Raw genomic sequence first — 21047 nt, forward strand, 5'->3', positions numbered from 1 at the left:
GGGGACCTCACTAACCACCACCAATATGTAGCACCCACTTGGGTGATGCACGGCAGCCAATCGGTGCCAGAACGCTCACTACACACCAGCTTGAGGTGGAGAGTTAGGGATGAGGTGGAGAGTGAGGGAAAAGAACATATTTAAACACTATCGACCATATTTAAACACTGTCTATCACATTTAAACAATATCGACCCCATGTAAACACTATCGACCACATTTAAACACTATCGACCATATTTAAACACTATCGATCACATTTAAACAATATCGACCACATGTAAACACTATCGACCACATTTAAACACTATCGACCATATTTAAACACTATGGACCACATGTAAACCCTATCGACCACATGTAAACACCACATTTAAACACTATCACCCACATTGAAACACTATGGACCACACGTAAACCCTATCGACCACATTTAAACACTAACGCCCACATTTAAACACTATCGCCCACATTTAAACACTATGGACCACATTTAAAAAATATGGACCACATGTAAACCCTATCGACCACATGTAAACCCTATCGGCCATATATAAACACTATCGACCACATTAGTGGTCGAGCCACATTAGATGCTAGCAAATCATTGCTAGCATCCCTGAGATTTGCTGTACACCAAACAATTCTTAAGAAGCTGTTGGGATTACAGGCTGTTAGAAAACACCACAATTTTTAACAAAAATATAAAGAAAATTAATAATCATAATATTAGTAAAACAAAGAATAGTAAAACAACTATTAGTAATTAAATGTAGTGGCTCAACTATTTACCCTGTATCATTACCATAGAGTTTTAAAGTTTAACTAGTTTGAAGTAGCTGTGATGAATGAAAACATAATACTATCTTTTTCTGCAAACTATGTGTGTATGTGTGGTTATGTGTGTTTGTGTGTGCATGTCTGTGTATATCTGTGTATAATGATGTGTCTGGTTTGTGTCTGGTGTTTGTGTGTATGTGTGTTTCTGGTGTGTGTGTGTGTGTGTGTGTGTGTGTGTGTTTCTGGTGTGTGTGTGTGTGTGTGTGTGTGTGTGTGTGTGTGTGTGTGTGTTTTTCTGGTGTGTGTGTGTGTGTGTTTCTGGTGTGTGTGTTTCTGGTGTGTGTGTGTGTGTGTATGTTTTTCTGGTGTCTTTGTGTGTGTGTGTGTGTGTGTGTGTGTGTGTGTGTGTGTGTGTGTGTGTGTGTGTGTGTGTGTGTCACGCCTCCCTCACCTTGACGACCGCATACTCACTCATCAGGCATGAGGCAGTGGCCTCTTTTGGAAACACCCGGCATCCTCGCCTAACCTGCCCGGTGGCTCTGGCCCCGCCCCCTCCTGCTCTCAGGTGAGTGGGACGTCATGCCCTCACCTGGGACGCAATCACTCCTCCTCTCTCTCTCTCTCTCCCTGGAGGACTCTCTCTCTCTATGTCCTACTTCTTAATAACTTTAACGCAGAAGTTCTGTAGCTACTCTTCCTTTCCCCCCCAACCCGCGGATCCGAGTTTGACGACGCCTCTTGCTACGTACCTTCAGAGGCTCCCCCCTCCTTCACCCCCCCCCCCCACCCCAGGAGACATGAGCGGCAAGCTCTGGACGGAGGAGCAGTTCAACTGCCCCGTGTGCCTGGACCTGCCCAGCGACCCGGCCACCATCCCGTGCGGCCACAGCTACTGCATGGGCTGCATCAAGGACTACTGGAGCGAGGCCGACGCCACGGGCACCTACAGCTGCCCGCAGTGCCGGCAGGCCTTCAGCCCCAAGCCCCACCTCTCCCGCAACACCATGCTGGCCGAGGCCGTGGAGCAGCTGCGCACGGGCGCCGCGCTCGGACCGGAGCAGCGGGCGTCCATCCGCAGCACGCGCGGCGCCGGCGCCGGCAAGGCCAAGCGGCGGCCGTCGTCGTCGTCGTCGGCGGCCGTGCCGTGCGACATGTGCACCGGGCAGAAGCAGCGCGCGGCGGTGAAGAGCTGCCTGGTGTGCATGAGCTCGTACTGCGAGAGCCACCTCAAGCACCACCAGGGCCAGAAGTCGATGCGGCAGCACGAGCTGATCGGACCCACGGGCCAGCTGGCCCAGAAGATCTGCACGGAGCACAAGTACCTGCAGGAGTTCTACTGCCGGCCCTGCGGGCGCTTCGTGTGCTGGCTGTGCACCAGCAACCAGCACAAGGGCCACGAGTGTGTGTCGACCAAGGCTGAGCGCGTGGAGAAGCAGGTACGCAGGCCCTGGGAGGGGAGGGTTATGTTGTGGGGGGAGCAGGGGTTTGAAGGGACGGGACGCAAGGCAGGGCAACTTTATTTATGGGGCGCTCTTCAAACACGAGGCAGACTCAAAGTGCTTCGCATTGAAACCTAGTCATTCAATAAAATAAAATAATAAAATAGATAAGTAAAAGAAAAACAAAGGCAAAGATAAAAAGAAGGTGCAATGTGTTTAAGGTTTAGCAGAATGCAAACTTACAATAAAGAAGACGTAAGTCCTGCAATTGTTGGGGGGTTTGGCATGGTCGAAAGATTCTGTTTATAAGATGTATGACTGTTTTTTTCTACTTGTGGCCTTAATGTCTGTTGTTGCTGTGCTCTGGTTATTGTAACCTGATGGTAAGTGATTTTAATCTTGGCCTTTGGTTTTCAATGATTGAATTCTCTCCACCTTATTTATTTGTGATATTCTTGTGCTTCTGGTAAAGGTAGGCTACAGCACCTCTGTTCCTGGTCAGTAGAGTATTTCCTGTTCCTACCCTTCCTTGTTTTGTTTAAAGAATAAGGAACAGACGGTGCATTGTCAAAAGGGCCGAACCGGTTTATTGAGACTGTGATTATGAACCTTTATGAACTCAGCCGGAGTGTGTTCGACGATAACCCTGAAGGAAAGGCCGCAAACTCCATGAGTGTTTTATCCTAGCGTTATCGATCACAAAAAGTTGTTGTTCATGTGTAATGGACAAACACACACGCACACGCACACACACACGCACACACACACACACACACACACACACACACACACACACACACACACACGCCTACTCAAGCACGCCACGCACACACAAACAATCACACAATTCTGTCCACGTAGCAGAAGTGACACGTCTATATGGACACACCCATCTAGATTCTATTTCTAGCCCGTGGTTAGGATGCTAACGACCTTCAGGACGTCGTTGGCATCAGCGCCGTGGAGCGTCTGCCGTTGACACTCCCTCTCTGATGGGTTTCACTGGGTCATCAGTCACCCATAGGTGCTAGCTGGGTGCTGCTCCCATTGTGTCTCCCTGACATGCGGGCAGCGCCCGGTGTCACAGAACACTCCGGACTGCATTCCACTGGTTTTCAACCGTCACTTCCTCCAGCCTCGCCTTCTGCTTTTACCTGTGTGTGTGTATTTTGTAGTGCTGTCAAGCGATTAAAATATTTAATCGCGATTAATCACATTAATGCCATAGTTCACTCACGATTAATCGCATATTTTTTTCTATGCTAAATATCCCTTGATTTCTTTGTCCCATTAATTGTTCTCATTTTAATGCTCTTATCAACATGGAGAAGGGCATCAGCTTGCCTTTGGCATATACTGATCAAAACAGGACGATACAAAAAAAAAGCCTATAGTGCCATTAAACGATGAACATACAAACATACTGCCTTGAACATAGCAGTCAGGCTACTGCTTCTTTGTTTTGAGCCAAAGAAAAAACTTTTTTTAATTAAAACATTTGTGTTAATCGCGTGACAAAAGATAATTAACGCCGTTAAAATTGGTTTGCGTTGACGCCGTTAATAACGTGTTTAACTGACAGTAATAGTATTTCGAAATATGAATGATACCATTGATGAGGATGTTGTGGATAGTAACAATATTAGCATCAAGATACTATTTATTCTCTAGGCATACTGTACGGAATTGTATTCCTCGTTGATCTTATCATCCCCTTGTTTTCTGTTTTAGTTTACATTGTGGGGAATATTGTCTCCTTGTTTGTATAGATTTGCTCACATGGAATCATGACAACTGTTGTTGACATCGAACTTTGTGCCTTTCCAGAAAGTTCTGACGGGGCTGCAGGCTGAGAACCACCAGAGACTTCAGGAGAGAGAGAGGGAGTTGAAGGAGATGACCAGAATGATGGAGATCATGAAGGTATAGCGCGCTGCGTAGCAGACGGTTTATTATGTCATAGCACATAATACTGTTTATTATGGTGTTGCATAACACATGGTTTGTTATGGTATAGCTTAGAATAGTTACGTTTATTATGGTATTGCATAGCATATGGTTTGCTATGGTATAGCTTAGAATAGTTACGTTTATTATGGCATTGCATAGCATATGGTTTGTTATGGTATAGCACAATCGACTTCATTATGGAAAAGCAGAGCAGCAAAAGGCTTATTATTGTATATGAGGCATTAAGCTCATAATAATTAAGTGCAGTGTATTACAATAAAAGTATGAACTAAATAACAATGCGTGAATAAAATTAAATCGTATTTCTATAGCCCTTAATCACCGGTACAGTCTCAGAGGGCTTAACAGGCCGTATATTTATGAAGCCCCCCCCTGACCCTAGCCCCCCAGAGGGCAAGAAAAAACTCCCTTAGTTAGCAAGGAAGAAATCTTGATCCTTTCAGGGATGATCAGGAACACAATGGGTGCCATAAATGACATGAATCCATAAATCCATGCATGCATACAAACATACATACAGGCAAAATAATTTTGTATCTAAACTGAATGGCACTTACTGACACAAAGGGCACCGCACACTCGCTAACACCTCGATGAACCCCCACCTCGTCCCCTGCAGCACTCGGCGGAGCGCGTGCGCACCGACGCGGAGCTGGTGCTCTCGGAGCTGCGCTGCTCGGTGGAGCGGCTGCAGACGCTGGTGGAGGCCATGCTGGAGCGGGCAGAGCTGGACAAGATGGCGGAGGCCCGCGAGGTGGCCGACAGCCTGGCGGCTGAGGTCAAGGAGCGCAAGAGGCGCGAGGAGGAGATGAAGGATCTGGTGCGCTGCGAGGACCACATCCACTACCTCCAGGTAACGGGTAGGGTGCTTTGTGGGGACCTCACACACTTCCTCCAGGTAGAGGGAATGTGCTTTGTGGGGACCTCACACACTTCCTCCAGGTAGAGGGAATGTGCTTTATGGGGACCTCGTCCACTACCTCCAGGTGAAGAGAATGTGCTTTATGGGGACCACATGCACTACCTTCAGGTGAAGAGAATGTGCTTTATGGGGACCACATGCACTACCTTCAGGTGAAGGGAGTGTGCTTTATGGGGACGACGTCCACTACCTCCAGGTGGAGGGAGTGTGCTTTATGGGGACCACGTCCACTACCTCCAGGTGAAGGGTTAGGGTTTAGTTTGATAGGAGAGTGGTCAGGGTTACATCTCTCGCTCTCCGTGCTCTGCAGTACTCTCTGCCATGACGTGTGTAACGTTGCTTCACGCGTCCCCCAGACGTGTGAGGAGCTGGCCAGCCCTCTGGAGCTGGAGGAGCTGCCGGGCGTGCTGGTGAACCTGGAGGCCTCCTTCGACCCGGCGCGAGAGGCCATCCTGGACCTCAGGGAGCACGTGGAGGACCTGTGCAATGCTGAGCTGGGGAAGATAACCAAGAAAGGTGGGTAGCACGCGCACGCACGCACACACGCACGCACGCACGCACGCACGCACGCACGCACGCACGCACGCACGCGCACACACAGAGACGCAACAAGAATGCAGGGACACACACACACACACACACACACACACACACACACACACACACACACACACACACCAAGCATGCAGGCACACACACACACACACACACACACACACGCACGCACAGACACACCAAGCATGCAGGCACACACACGCACACACACACACACACACACAGACAGACACACCAAGCATGCAGGCACACACACACACACACACACAGACACACACACAAACACATAACCATTATATTGAACGAATCCATCTCAAGTGACACGTTATTAGCGAGTTCTTTGATCTGTGGTTTTAATTGCGGCCTAACTTGTATCGTATACATTCTTCCTTTCAGTGAACGAAACAAGCCTGTTCACGCTAGAGGGAAGCAACTGTGAGTTCCTGAGGATTATTTGACTTTACGCAGAATAACACACGTTCATGTTGGTTGCATTGCTGTTGTGGTGTGATACAAAGTTGTGGATTGACGCCAACCCATTGTCCCTTTCTCCCCTAGCTAACCGCGGTGCAAAAGGAGGCTTTCTCAGATGTGAGTATTTGGTTTCACATGCATTAAAGAGTTCATGCAAAAAAACACACCCACGCACACACATATTTTAAATTGCCGCACACAAAGCATAACACAGGTTATCGTTGTGTTTGATCAGTTTAAATTAATGCTATGTGGAGTCAGCTGGCACCTTTCTTACTCATTCATCGATAAACTAAACCCCTTAATTAACTTTGGTATTTATAAAGTAACATTTTCTAACCACTATGTGTGTTGAAAGCATCTTGACCACTTTCTGTGGTCAACGCTGTGGTTCTGTGTGAGACTTCATTTCCTTGGCCTGGGGCAACAGCCAAAGTGCCATCACCCTAGACCCAGGAAATGGAGTCTCTCATTCGTCCATTCATTCATTCAACTCTTCCCTCGTCTCCTTCCCAGTGTTCTCAGGTCTGGGCGCCCGCACTGCGACCAGTCGTCCAACAGGTTTGGTCACTCTTCGTTTCTATAATCACGCCACTAACTGCTGCACTGTCGTTAGCTTCTAGCTTCGCTGCGTAGTGTTTATCTTGTACTAAACGAATAGACATTCTTCCACATGTTTTCCCGCCGCTCGTCCCTCAGCGACCTCCCCGAGCGTGGCGGTAGGGGTCCGGACGCCGGACAGGAGAGGAATTGGTGGGCGGACATTTTGAACTCCAAAAAATGAAACTTGAGTTAGCTGCAGAGCTGAAAGTTGTGTCTCAATATCATGAGGATTAGAATTAATAGTTGTGTTTACTTTGCGTGCATTAACATATCAGTTTTTTTGTTTATCCTAGGATTAGATGTGAGGGGTAGAGACCCACCACGAGGTAACACATCTGTCTGTCTGTCTGTCTGTCTGTCTGTCTGTCTGTCTGTCTGTCTGTCTGTCTGTCTGTCTGTCTGTCTGTCTGTCTGTCTGTCTGTCTGTCTGCCTGCCTGCCTGCCTGTCTGTCTGTCTGTCTGTCTGTCTGCCTGCCTGCCTGCCTGCCTGCCTGCCTGCCTGTCTGTCTGTCTGCCTGCCTGCCTGCCTGCCTGCCTGTCTGTCTGTCTGTCTGTCTGTCTGTCTGTCTGTCTGTCTGTCTGTCTGTCTGTCTGCCTGCCTGCCTGCCTGCCTGCCTGCCTGCCTGTCTGTCTGTCTGTCTGTCTGTCTGTCTGTCTGTCTGTGTCTCAGAGGAGAAGCTCTGAACATCACACCATGCAAACGTACTCATATCTCTACATATACCTTCACTCAAACTCAAATTAATTCATTCAAAAATGAAAATAATCCCTCACTCATTCAGTCTCTCGCTCACTCATTCACTCCCTGTGTGTTTCCCTTTGTCTCCAGGAAGCTCCCCCAGGCCCCAGGACGGACCGAGAAGAGAGAACCGGGGATTAGAAGCAGGTAAAATAGACGCACACACGGGCCAATGAATTCTGGAATCACGAGCCCCGCCTCGACGTCACGCCATTGGTCGAAACACCTCTATACCGACTGTGGTCAGAAACCAAAAAACAAGTGTCAATCAATCGAAAATGGTCTTTAGAGGTTTTTTGCGGTACCTTCGTCCCCTGCATGGCTCTGTTCCAGCTGCTCCTTGAGCCAGATTCATTTAGCAGACAAGTCAGGATGTCTTGCTCAAGGGCGCCACAGGTAAGGCAGCCGACAACAGGGGATCAAACCCAGTACCATGTGACCAGGGACTCAAACACCCAAGCCACTACACAGACCTCATCCTGCGCTGAACTAACAAACCATGTCGTCTCTTCTCGTCCCCGTCCCCCCTCCCCTCCAGCGAGGGAGAGCAACAGCAGGCGGCCCAGCCCGCGGCCCAGTCTGACTCTGAGCCGCCGTGAGTCCGAGTCCGAGTGGAACGGCCCCCGTCAGACCCAACCGTCGCCCCCGGCCCAACCGGACCCCCCACGCCCGACCGCCGCCGCCGCCGCCGCCGTCACCCCAGCTCCCGTCCCGGCCCCCGTCCGAGCAGCCAGCCCGGCCCAGGCCATCGCTGGATGTACGGTGCCGAGTCTTTCACTGGTTGATGTCGTGTTTTATTGACGTCGTTTTGACGTTAAGCGGGAGGATGTTTCAACGTGGTCGATTTTGGCTGATGGTTCAGTGCGTTCTCAGTGGTAGCTCGTTGTTTTTTCCTGCACCGATTCCTCAATGTTAGTTCAGTGATTGATTCTTTTGAGGTTATGATTGTTCATTTAAATTCAGTGATTTCTGATGGCAGTTCAGTGACTTCTGTATGCTTAGTCAATGCTTTCGGATGGAGTTCAGAGATTTTTTTCTAAGAGTTCACTGATGGATAAGATAGTTCACTGACTATTATGCAAGTTCACCAATTGTGATTTCAATGGTTTATGTTTATTATAATGTTTTGGCTTGTAAGTTCAGTGATTTCTTGATGTGAGCACGGTGGGTTACATTTTAGTTAACCGATTTCTGATATTAGTCTGAAAAGTTAATTCTGTGGTTTTCAAATTGGTCTCCTGTGCCTCTGGTCGCGGTCAGAAGGTAACCTGTGCTCTAGTCGAGCCCAAGGTGGAATATATAAAAGTAAGTACTACCCTGTCCTTTTTTGTCATTCTTTGTCTCCTTCCCCTTTGGTCTAGCCTTCAGCCGGATGTCCTCCATCAGCAGCCTCTTCCGCTCCCATCGCCGTGGCAACGCCCAGGCCACCCCTATGCCGGACGCGACCCCTCCAGCCAGCGGTCGCAGCGGTCCGTCGATCAGAGGCGGGAACCCATGTGAGACCTGGCCTCTAAGCTACCGCAGTATATGAAGACAATCCACTTAAAACTGTGTTCACGTTTGATGTTAGCCAACTGATAGTCCAGCAGGAAGTACATACAAATGACACGTGTTCAGTAGCCAGCAGCCAATTGGCTGTCTGTTCTCTTTTTTGAATTGACAGCCATGTTTAGTGGCCAGCAGATTTAGTTAAAATGACCCAAGGCATATCTCTGAGGCATCTCAACAACACAGGCAAACCAGAACTTACTTAGTTTCAGTTATGTTTTACGTTAGACTGGCTACAAAATGTTATAGGTTTTATTCAGATAGTTTGAGCGTAACGCGAAGATGACATCATGACGTCAAAAAATCCCATTTTATTTTTATTTGGCAGACTATTCCATGTAGTCTGTTTTAAATGGCATTGTATGACAGTGTGGATATTTGTTACTGTGCTTAACTGTTTGTCCTTGCCTCTTCTTCACAGGGGGAATAGGCACTCTGTCTGAAACGCCGACAGAAGGTGAATTTTATTCTTCACGTGTTCTATGTGGTTCTGAACGCACCCCAAGCTCTGGGTGATTGTTGATGTGTTCCCTGTTATCAGTATACAAGTGGTTAAAAGGTTAGTTAATGTTAATGAACCACCCAAAAGGTAATTTTAGAAATTGACCGTGTACAGATAAACGTATTTCTGTCGGTTAGTGAATATTTCTTGTTTCATGACGTGAAGCACATATAATGCACGATTCAATTTTTCCTTTCTCTCTTCCCTTTCTAAGTTAACCCCGGCCTCTTCTTGGATTCACCCTCCCCAGACTTCATGCCGAACGACGCCCAAGTGTTCCCAGCATGTAAGCCTCAATTCTTCTTCATTCTTGTGTTCTTAGTTATAATTTCACCCAATATAGAGCGACTCAATTGGACAACCCCATCCTAGGCAGTTAAAGGCACCCAGTGCAACTTTCGAGGCTTAAAAATAAACATTAAATTTCTAGTCTTTTTTACACGTAGTAAGTTTCAATAACTCCATACCATTACATACCGACATTTAAGCAGCAAAGATGAGACGTCGTTGTGTGGTGAGAACTGATACGAAATCGATAACAACAACAATGCCGCCATTTTCTTTATTTTTTGTAACCTACAATAAATAAAGCAGGCTTCCAGTCAATGGAAAAATGGCTTCTCCCCACCGGCGATTGTTGTTGTTTACGATTTTCTATCAGTTCTCACCACACAACGACGTCTCATCTTTGCTCCTTGAATGTCGATATGTAATGGTATGGAGTTATTGAAACTTACTACGTGTAAAAAAGACTAGAAATTGAATGTTTATTTTTCATTGAATGTTTACATAAAGTTGCACTGGGTGCCTTTAAAGGAAATGGGTTGTAATTCTCCTTCCGGACCACAAGGGGGCGCATCTGCTGTGTTTCCCCTCCAGGAAGCGCCGTTTGAGTTGTCAATGTGTTCATGTGGGTTAAGACCGTGGATGTCTTATAATAAGGTTTGGACAATGTGCTACCGTTTCTCCCAGCGACTAATAGGTTCGACGAGATGGACACTGTTGGAGCCATTTGATATTTATGTTGCAAATGTGATTAGGATTGGTAACACTATTGAAATAATTATAATATTTAAGTTAATGTAATATGGTTTAATAGTTATGGTCTTATTTATGGTCTACAATTACCCAATTCTATGTGTGAAAAATTATTGACTGCCGTGTTCTATCTGGCCTATTGAGCGTGACGTCTGACGTTCTGACTGGCAGATGTCAAATATATAGATGGGCTACCTATGACCAGGGAGAGCGGAAGTGGCAAACAATTTTTCAACCGCGTGAATGCGATAGGGACATGTTATATTGACTAAGAAGAAATAAATAAACCTATAATTTACGACGCGCGTTGTCCGATTGTCTCCGCTCCCAGAAGTGGCCGCTGGAAAGCTGCCACTACATTAAGTTGAAAAATTGCCCATCCGAAACGTTGGACAAAGGAAACTGATGGATTGTATCTTTGAGCTGTGGTTGGAAATACGCTGGAACACATTCAGCATCAACTTGCTTCTTCGTGAGTAACCCGGCGAATTCCATTGTAGTCAGAGACCCATGATCCGATCAGACATTAGGGGAGACCGAAATGTTTGATGGGACAATCCGAATTGCGCAATCAAGACCCATACGATCAGACATCAGGAGAGAGACTGAATTGTTTGATGGGACAATCCGGATTGCGCAATCAAGACCCATACGATCAGACATCAGGAAAGACTGAAATGTTTGATGGGACAATTCGAATTGCGCGATCGCAGGAAAGAAGCATATAAGCGATCACTGAGATCCCGACGTGTTAATTCAACGTGGACACTCTCTTAAGAATATTGCTTATGACAGACTAAAGACATCAATGACTAAGCATAACCTGCAATAAATCTACAAAATAATTACGACTTTGCAAATGAATAAATTATGTGCGCAACACTAAACAGACGGCAAGAATTAAAGGAATTATAGAAATTAAGACGCTGTTCATTTGTTTGTTGATGCGACGTGGGAAGTAATAATTATTTATAAAACGAAATAAAATAACCGAGATCATGTCTGAGGAAGAGACGGCCATAGGCCCAGACACGGGTGAGCAACATCACTTACATGGGATTAAAGAGCTCAGCGCAACTCGTCGTGGCAAACTTGGGCACTGCACTCGAAAAATGAATGAGATTAATAATGACATAAGATTTGGTAGAGGAGATGCTGTTGCTGTGAAAGCACAATTGGAAGAGTTTCACAAAATATTGAAGACATTTAAAACATCTCATGAATCAGTTCAAATGCTTTTATCTGATGACGTGAAAGAAAATGAAAATGTTGACTGGTATGAACCGAAGATAACAAAGTTTAATGACTTTATTTGCCAAACCGAGATATGGTTAAGGCGTCAGCAAGACCCACAATCACCTGATGATGTGCATGATAGTGTGTCAATGGTATCTAAGAGTAGTTCAAAAGCATCATCAGCTCATTCTGCACGAATTAAAATTGCTGTGGATAAAGCTGGTTTGCTGGCCAGAGCTAAGTCATTGAGAGAGAAACACGAAATGGAAATGGAAATGGAAATGGAAAAGCTTAAATTGCGAGCTAAAATGGAAGCATTTCAACTAAGAGAGGATCTTGCTGTCACAAATGCCAAACTACAGGCCATAGAAGAAATTGATCCAACTGAATCAACAGCAGGAACAGCTTTCAGACCTGGGGATGGTATGAACGCTTATCTGGAGAAATATATGGAGAAATCACACAGAACGGAGGAACCAATTTCCGAATCAGTGGAAAGCAGCAGAGATGCAGGGATATCTCAGCCGGATTTCGTGGATCTGGGAGCAGTACCTAAAACACCATTACAGAGGGCTATGCGTGGCGGCCTAGCCCAGAAATCAATGGCAGTACCGCAAACAACCACTGCTGCAACAACTAGGCTCAACTTATCAAGCGGAGGCACTAGAACTACTTTGACTCAACCAAGAAGAGCACAATCTACTCCGGGAAGAGAACCATTAGAACCCCTAGATAACTCAGACTTGACAAATCTGCTTGTATCTGTTGTAGCTCAATCAGCACTTCCAAAGAAGGAAGTTCCCGTGTTCAATGGTGACCCCCTGGAATTTCAGTTGTTCATGCAAGCAATCAAATACAACATAGAAGATAAGACTGACAGTAATGAAGACCGACTTTACTTTTTGGAACAATACACGGTCGGACAACCAAAAGAACTTGTCAGAAGCTGTTTTCACATGGACGCTGCGGAAGGTTATGCTGAAGCCAAGCGCCTGCTCAAGCGACACTTTGGCAATGACTTTAGAATCACGACTGCCTATATGGAGAAGGCCTTAAACTGGACTGTAATCAGACCAGATGACGGAAAGGCACTTTACAGTTATGCATTATATTTAAGAAGTTGCTGTAATGCTGCCCAAAACCTTCAAGACATGTCGGAACTTGACTTGCAATCCAACATGAAACAAATAGTCTCCAAGCTCCCATACAAACTCAGAGAGAGATGGAGAACAGTGGTATGTGACATTATGGAACAAACGCAACAGAGGCCTAAATTCAATGATCTCGTCAGATTCATTGAGAAACAGTCCCGAATATTGCAGGATCCGGTCTTTGGCAACATTCAAGACGTTCACAGAGAAGCAAAGGTGAGAGCACCTACAGTGAACCTTCCCTATAGAAAATCTGCCGGCAAGCAGAGCTTTCTCACTGCAGTTTCTCCAGTCACCACTAATGCTGTTGCAAAAGCCAATGTAAAAGAAAAGATAGATCAATTTAGAAATCTCACTCCTTTCAATGAATGTTATGCTTTTTCCAGACCCTGTGTTTACTGTAAGAGAGAGCATGCAATGGAAAGATGTGAAGCAATGTCAAAACTCCCACACAAAGAGAAAATTGAATTTCTAAAGAAACATGGATTTTGTTTTGCCTGTTTGACAAAAGGACATCTCAGCAAAACATGTAAGAAACGCCTGACATGCCACTCATGTGATAAGAAACACCCAACACTCTTACACATCGAAAACTGGTCAGCAGATGGCGCCATAGACACTAAAGCACCTGTAGTAGCCACGAACAATAATAGTGGTGGCACAGCCGTTCAAGCCAACTCTGTCACAGTTACCCTGCCACCAACCGACCAAACAGAGGCCGGCAATACAGACCACAAATTGGCAATTGTACCCGTGATAGTGAAGGCGACCAAAGGTAGTCATTCCATAAAAACATATGCATTCCTGGATCCCGGGAGTTCCGCTACCTTCTGTACAGAAAAACTAATGGAGGAACTGTCTGTCAGAGGGAGGAAAACAGAAATTCTGCTTCAAACCATGTGTTATGAAAAGCCAGTAAAAACCTTCAGATTGGGTGGACTGGAAGTAAGCAGCCTTGATGGCAAAGACTTCATCGAACTCCCAGAGGTCTTTACACAATGCACTATTCCTGTAAGTGATAAGAACATCCCGAGAGAAGAAGATCTCAAACAATGGCCTTACCTAAATGAGGTCAAACTGAACTCCATTGAAGCAGACGTGAGTCTGTTGATTGGAATGAACATCCCCAAAGCCATGGAACCACTCAAGGTCATCAACAGCCAGGACAATGGCCCGTATGCTGTCCTGACAAACCTTGGGTGGATAGTTAATGGCCCACTGGGAATTAGCTCACACGTAAACAAACATGGACGACCTCAAATAACGACAAACAGAATATCAGTGGCTCGCTTGGGCGATCTACTGATCCAACAGTACAATCAAGACTTCCCCGAATTGAGCTATGAGGAGAAAGACGAACATTCATTCGAAGATAAAAGATTTCTGCAAATCATGAAAGAATCTTTAAGAAAAATAGACGGTCATTATGAAATCCGACTTCCTTTCCGTAAGGATGATCTTCGTATGCCAAATAATAGGCAAATGGCTGAACAAAGAGCATATGGCCTTAAGAAAAGATTCGAGAAGGATGAGTCATTTAAAAAGGATTACGTGTGCTTCATGAACGATGTCTTATCGAAAGGACATGCAGAGATGGTATCCGAAGAACAGCTCCACCGGACTGATGGGAGACTCTGGTACATTCCCCACCACGGAGTGTACCACAAACGTAAAAAAACAATCCGGGTGGTCTTCGACTGTACTTCGGCCTACAGAGGTACCTCTTTGAACTCAGAGTTATTGCAAGGCCCAGACCTTACAAACACCTTGCTAGGTGTACTTCTGAAGTTCAGACAGGAACCAGTAGCTGTGATGGGCGACATCGAAGGAATGTTCCACCAAGTGAAGGTTCCTGCAACGGATGTGGACTTTCTGAGGTTCTTGTGGTGGCCAGGTGGCGACACTACCCAAGCACTGAGGGAATTTCGAATGACTGTGCATCTATTCGGTGCAGTTTCATCTCCCAGCTGTGCAAATTTTGCCCTCAAGCAGACAGCTGAGGATAATGAAGGGAAAGCTGATAGCTCAGCACTGAACACAATTCGTCACAATTTCTATGTGGATGACTGTGTTAAATCAGTTCCAGATGAAAACCAAGCTATTAGTCTGGTTCAGAACTTAAAGAAAATATGTGCAACTGGAGGATTTAAACTTACCAAATGGACCAGCAACAGCCGTTCTGTCCTTGCATCTTTACCTGTAGAGGAAAGGGCAAAAGAAGTAAAGAACATTGACCTTGAGAAAGACAAGCTTCCTGTAGAGAGAGCACTTGGCATGCGGTGGGATGTTGAGTCCGATACATTCTTCTTTGACATCACTCCGAAACAACAACCAGTTAGTCGAAGGGGAATCTTGTCTGTGCTCAATTCTGTTTACGATCCTCTGGGATTCTTATCACCAGTGATGCTCACAGGGAAACTGATACAGCAGGAGCTGTGTAAGATCAACTGCGGATGGGATGGGGAAATCCCACCTGCCCTTGCGTCAAAATGGAGCGAGTGGCAGAAAGATCTTCATGGGATTTCCGACTTCAGAATTGAAAGATGCTACAAACCCGTGGATTTTGATGTCACTGACCCCCAATTACACCACTTCTGCGATGCCAGTGAAAGTGGCTATGGGACTGTCAGCTACATAAGATTTACCAGCGGCAGCAAACCTCCTCACATTTCGTTAGTGATGGGAAAAGCAAGGGTTGCACCCCTGAAAGTGGTCACAATCCCCAGAATGGAGCTCACCGCAGCGGTTTTGGCCGCACGTATTGACAATATGCTCAGGAAAGAACTGGGGCTTCAGATCTCAGACTCCTTCTTCTGGACTGACAGTACTTCTGTCCTGAAGTACATTCTGAATGACACTCAGAGATTCAAGACCTTTGTGGCTAACCGAGTATCCGTGATACGTGACCTGACACAGAAATCTCAGTGGCGTCACATTAAGACTGATCTCAACCCAGCAGACAATGCGTCTAGGGGAATGCGAGCTGATGCTTTTCTGAAAGAAAGATGTTGGCTTAACGGTCCAGATTTTCTGGCCAAATGCGAAGCTGACTGGCCGAAACTTTCCACTCAACCACTGGTACTTTCGGACAGTGACTCAGAGGTAAAGAAAACTGTTGTGGCCTTCACAACAACAGTCCACGAAGACCCTCTGACTCGCTTCATTGAATCCTTCTCATCATGGGACAAACTCATCAGATCTACGGCATGGCTTTTGAAGTTCAAAGGGACTCTGAGACACTTGATCCAATTGAAAAAAGCAGGTACCTCACACAGTGCATCAGTTAAATCAGAATGTGTGAAGGACAAGCGGCTATCTGACCAGCAACTGTCCGTGCAGGATTTTACAGAAGCTGAGGAATCACTTGTTGCTCATGTTCAACAGAAAGCCTTCAGGGATGAAGTGAATGCCTTAAGAGCAGGCCAAGCTGTAAGAAGGAGCAGCAGACTCTACAAGTTGGATCCCATTCTTAGTGATGGAATACTGAGAGTGGGAGGTAGATTAAGTAAGTTGGCTATGCCGGAGGACTTCAAACACCCGGCTATTCTGTCTAATGTAGACCACTTCTCAAAACTTCTTCTGAACCACACCCACCATCTGGTTGGTCATTGTGGAAAAAATCAGATGCTTTCTAAGCTAAGAACAAAATATTGGATTCCCAAAGCCAATCAGGCTGCAAGGAAAATAACCCGCGATTGCACACTCTGCAGACGATGGCATGGCAGTGCTATGACACAGAAAATGGCTGATTTACCGCTCATACGCATAACACCAGATCTCCCCCCGTTCACACACACTGGCTTGGACTATTTCGGGCCCATAGAGGTCAAGAGTGGCCGTAGCCGGGTGAAGAGATACGGAGCCTTGTTTACATGTCTTGCCAGTAGGGCTGTACACTTGGAGATGGCTTACTCCATGGATACAGATTCATGTATCTCAGCCTTGCGCAGATTCATCTGCAGACGTGGTCAAATCAAAGAAATTGTTTCAGACAACGGAACAAATTTCGTGGGCGCAGAGCGAGAATTAAAAGAAGCACTTGCTCACCTGAACATGAATAAAATACAGGATTCAATGAATACAAAAGGCATCAAATGGAGTTTCAACCCGCCTTATGGTTCCCACCATGGAGGTGTGTGGGAACGTCTCATTCGAATCATAAAAAAAATCCTTTACTCTATCACAAAGGAACAGACCCTGAATGACGAATGTCTTCAAACTGCCTTGTGCGAAGTGGAGGCAGTTCTCAATGCCCGTCCCATTACAGTAACATCTGGAGACTCAAAAGATCCTGAACCCCTAACTCCAAACCACCTTCTGCTCTTGAAAGGAAAACCCATTCTCCCACCCGGGCTCTTTTCCAAGCAGGATAGCTACTCTAGAAGAAGGTGGAAACAGGTTCAGTACCTTTCAGACCTCTTCTGGAAAAGATGGACACGGGAGTATCTCCCGCTAATGCAGGAGAGACAAAAATGGAATGAGGTCAAAAGAAATCTGAAACCTGGAGATATAGTACTGATCATAGATGAGACCTCTCCACGAAACTCCTGGCCTATGGGACGTATCATGGAAACCTTTCCAGACGCAAAGGGTTTTGTGCGTCGTGTCAAAGTAAAAACTCAGACAAACATCTTGGAAAGACCTATTACCAAGCTGTGTCTTCTAGGGATGGGCAAAATGATTCTTTTCCGGGAACTAGTTCTTTCAGTTCAGTTCACTATAACGATTCGTTTATTTGATTCGTTCGTTTTGATTCGTTCGTTACGTCAGATTACATCTTAAAAAAAATAAAAAATAAAAAAACTTTTTTTTAGAATTTTTTTATTTTTTAATTGGTCGTGGGTCCGGATAGGACCATCAAGACCGCAGTCCGCCGTTTGGAGATGCCTGCTATATAGTATGTCGAACGTCCCACCAATATTTATACCACTTGCTTACTCTCTATATTTCATTCATGGTTTTACATTTATAATTTTATTTTACTTTACATTTAATTCTTCATTGTTCAGGCATTACAGAACTTGCATGGTCATAAATAAAAAATACGAACTGCAGTTTAATTTCTTTGTTTGTTCTTAAATTGACATAGAATCGAGCAAAGACTCCTGGGATTGGGAAATGCGTTTATCCAATAAACAGATGGTGGTCAAGTCTATTTTCGAAAAAATTTAGGGGGATATATGAGTCGAATGGTATGACCCAAGATACGTCAGACAGAGAAAGCGCGCATATTCGACGGTACCGCCTTGTCATTGGTTTACCCAGGTGCCATTCCAACACCATTGCTACCTCTCATTGGCTGAATCTTTGAGAAAGTTGTAGACTCAATCAATGGAAGTCGCGGGGAGACGGAGCTCTGTTCGTTTGTATATTTTATTTACGTGACCATATGTTTGGTTTATGTTAAAAAAAAAGAATCAAAGAACCAGTTCTTCTTGTTTTGGGGAACCAGTTCTTGTCGTTCACGTTCGGGATTCGTTCGTTGTAACGAATCAGTCGCGACCGACACATCCCTAGTGTCTTCTCAAAGACATGTCCTGACTGACCATCTTACTGACCCGACTGACTGACTTACACACTGACACACACCACACTACACTGCTAACAAACATGACATTTATTTTGATAAAATACTGAAATCCTTTTCTAGTATATTTCACCTTTGAACGAGCAAAGAATACATATGAATTTATTGGATACTTACCTGTTGATGTTTATGGAAAAAAGTAAGGTTAAATGAAATGTATTAATGTGAAATTATATGATTTTGACTATCGAAAGGACTATTGAATGGACTATCGAAAGGACTATTGGAATATTTTTGGAGAAAGGACTCTGAATTCCCCTTGATTTTTATAAGGGGTAATATTTTTGAAAGAAGAAAGCCTTTTCTGGCTGGACTTTTCATGAACTATTGAAACAAATATGTGAAAAAAAAAAGAAAAAAAGAAATGTGAAACATGAATAATATTGCAATGGACTTTTGAACTGTGTGGCTCCCATGAATATCTTGTTATGAATTGCCTTATTATGGCCAATTAGAGGCCGGAGTGTTGGAGCCATTTGATATTTATGTTGCAAATGTGATTAGGATTGGTAACACTATTGAAATAATTATAATATTTAAGTTAATGTAATATGGTTTAATAGTTATGGTCTTATTTATGGTCTACAATTACCCAATTCTATGTGTGAAAAATTATTGACTGCCGTGTTCTATCTGGCCTATTGAGCGTGACGTCTGACGTTCTGACTGGCAGATGTCAAATATATAGATGGGCTACCTATGACCAGGGAGAGCGGAAGTGGCAAACAATTTTTCAACCGCGTGAATGCGATAGGGACATGTTATATTGACTAAGAAGAAATAAATAAACCTATAATTTACGACGCGCGTTGTCCGATTGTCTCCGCTCCCAGAAGTGGCCGCTGGAAAGCTGCCACTACAGACACTCTAGTGTGTGTGTGTGTGTGTGTGTGTGTGTGTGAGTGATCTTGAAATGTCCACAGTTGATCGATGTATTTATTTTCCCCATATCCTCTATTATCCATGACGTCTTGAAAACATACAAATCACCTGGGGTAGGGGTTGGGGGGGATGTTGTTGCTATGGTAACGGACATGGTTCCCATGGTTGCTCCTCTCCACGACAGTGAGGGAGATCAACCTGGACAGCATCCAGGCACCTGAACCCAGAGGCAGAGAGGAGTTCCTTCAGTGTAAGCACACACACACACACACACACACACACACACACACACACACACACACACACACACACACACACACACACACACACACACACACACACACACACACAATTGTATACATTGTTATAGTGGGCGGGGGGGGGGGTTTATAAAACCCAGTCACTTTAAAAAGCACAGAGACACAACATCCAATCTAAGCTCCTCCCCCTAGACGCCGTCCAGCTGACCCTCGACCCCGACACGGCGCACCGGCGGCTGGCGCTCTCCGACGGCGACACCAAGGCCACCCTGCAGGCGGCTGCCGCGCCCGGCGCCGCCGACGCGCCGCAGCGCTTCGACGGCTGGACCCAGGCGCTGAGCCGCGGCCCGCTGGGCGGCGCCGGGCGCAGCTACTGGGAGGTGGAGTGGCGGGGGCGGGGCTCCTCGGTGGGCGTGGCCTACGGCTCGCTGGCCCGCAAGGGCGGCGACGGCCAGGCCGGCCTGGGCTACAACGCGCGGTCCTGGAGCCTGGAGCTGTCGGACACGCGCTGCGTGGCCATGCACGACAACGAGAGGCGGGACATCGCCGTGGGCTACTCGCCGCGCGTGGGCGTGTTCCTGGACCCGGCGGCGGGCACGCTGGGCTTCTACAGCGTGGCCGACGGCATGAGCCACCTGCACACCTTCCGCGCCAACTTCACCCGGCCGCTGTACGCCGCGGTCGGGGTGGGCGTGGGCGTGGGCGTGGGGATGGACTTCGCCCTGGGACAGTTCAGCAGCAGCGCGGACAGCGTCAAGCTCTGTCCCATGTGAGGACGCGAGGTGATGGGGGGGGGGGGGGGGGGGATGCACGCCGGGAGGCTCTGGACACGGGGGGGGCTTGCGGAAAAGAAGTGTGACGTTGGGTTGTGAGGGGATGAGTTAAGGCTCTGTTGTGGTTCCACGGCGACCCGACGCAACGACCACGCAGACGCTTCGACGCAGTCGTGAAGCGCTTTTGGTCCAGCGTCGGGTTTCAGTGAGGGGACCGATCACAGCCCTTGCTGCTGCGACGCCGAAAAACGGAAGGTGACAATTTTTTGGTAGGCGCGCGTCAGGCCCTTGCGTCAGACCCAAGGAGGGTCCGCAAGGACGTAACGGGTCCGTAAACCCACCTGCGTTGCGTCGACGTGGAACCGTAACTGAGCCTTTAAGCCCCGCCTCTTGGGCGAAAACTGTTTATTTTCTGATCATCGTGCAACAAATTTAAAGCAGGTACCTTTTTTGTTCAACGAACATTCCAATAGCATATCTTTAAAACCTCTACTTCTTCTAAAACTAATGAAAATTTGATGTCGTCAAGAAGTCAGCTCTTCTCCGATTCTCACTTTCCTTTCTGATTATTATTTTTTCTGTTTAAC

General features: G+C 46.3%; 1 protein-coding gene across 3 annotated transcripts; it reads left to right on the forward strand.

The window, feature by feature from the left end:
- Positions 1 to 886: 886 nt before the first annotated feature.
- Positions 887 to 20481, forward strand: LOC132455354 (uncharacterized). 3 transcript variants are annotated; one of them, XM_060049183.1, is made up of 17 exons: positions 887 to 1345; positions 1573 to 2216; positions 4047 to 4142; positions 4810 to 5043; positions 5469 to 5628; positions 6064 to 6102; positions 6226 to 6258; positions 6658 to 6702; positions 6841 to 6894; positions 7038 to 7070; positions 7574 to 7630; positions 8022 to 8240; positions 8845 to 8979; positions 9453 to 9488; positions 9748 to 9819; positions 19612 to 19677; positions 19880 to 20481. In XM_060049183.1, exons 2-17 carry the CDS (start codon positions 1578 to 1580, stop codon positions 20458 to 20460), a joined length of 2499 nt encoding a protein of 832 aa, XP_059905166.1. In that variant the 5' UTR covers positions 887 to 1345; positions 1573 to 1577; the 3' UTR covers positions 20461 to 20481. The 3 variants fall into 3 exon arrangements, with proteins under 3 accessions (XP_059905166.1, XP_059905165.1, XP_059905164.1); XM_060049181.1 differs by lacking the exon at positions 887 to 1345 and having other exon boundaries at positions 1421 to 2216; XM_060049182.1 differs by lacking the exons at positions 887 to 1345; positions 6841 to 6894 and having other exon boundaries at positions 1420 to 2216.
- The last annotated feature ends 566 nt before the right edge of the window (positions 20482 to 21047 follow it).

Source organism: Gadus macrocephalus, chromosome 4, assembly GCF_031168955.1.
Source record: "Gadus macrocephalus chromosome 4, ASM3116895v1".
NCBI lineage: Eukaryota > Metazoa > Chordata > Actinopteri > Gadiformes > Gadidae > Gadus > Gadus macrocephalus.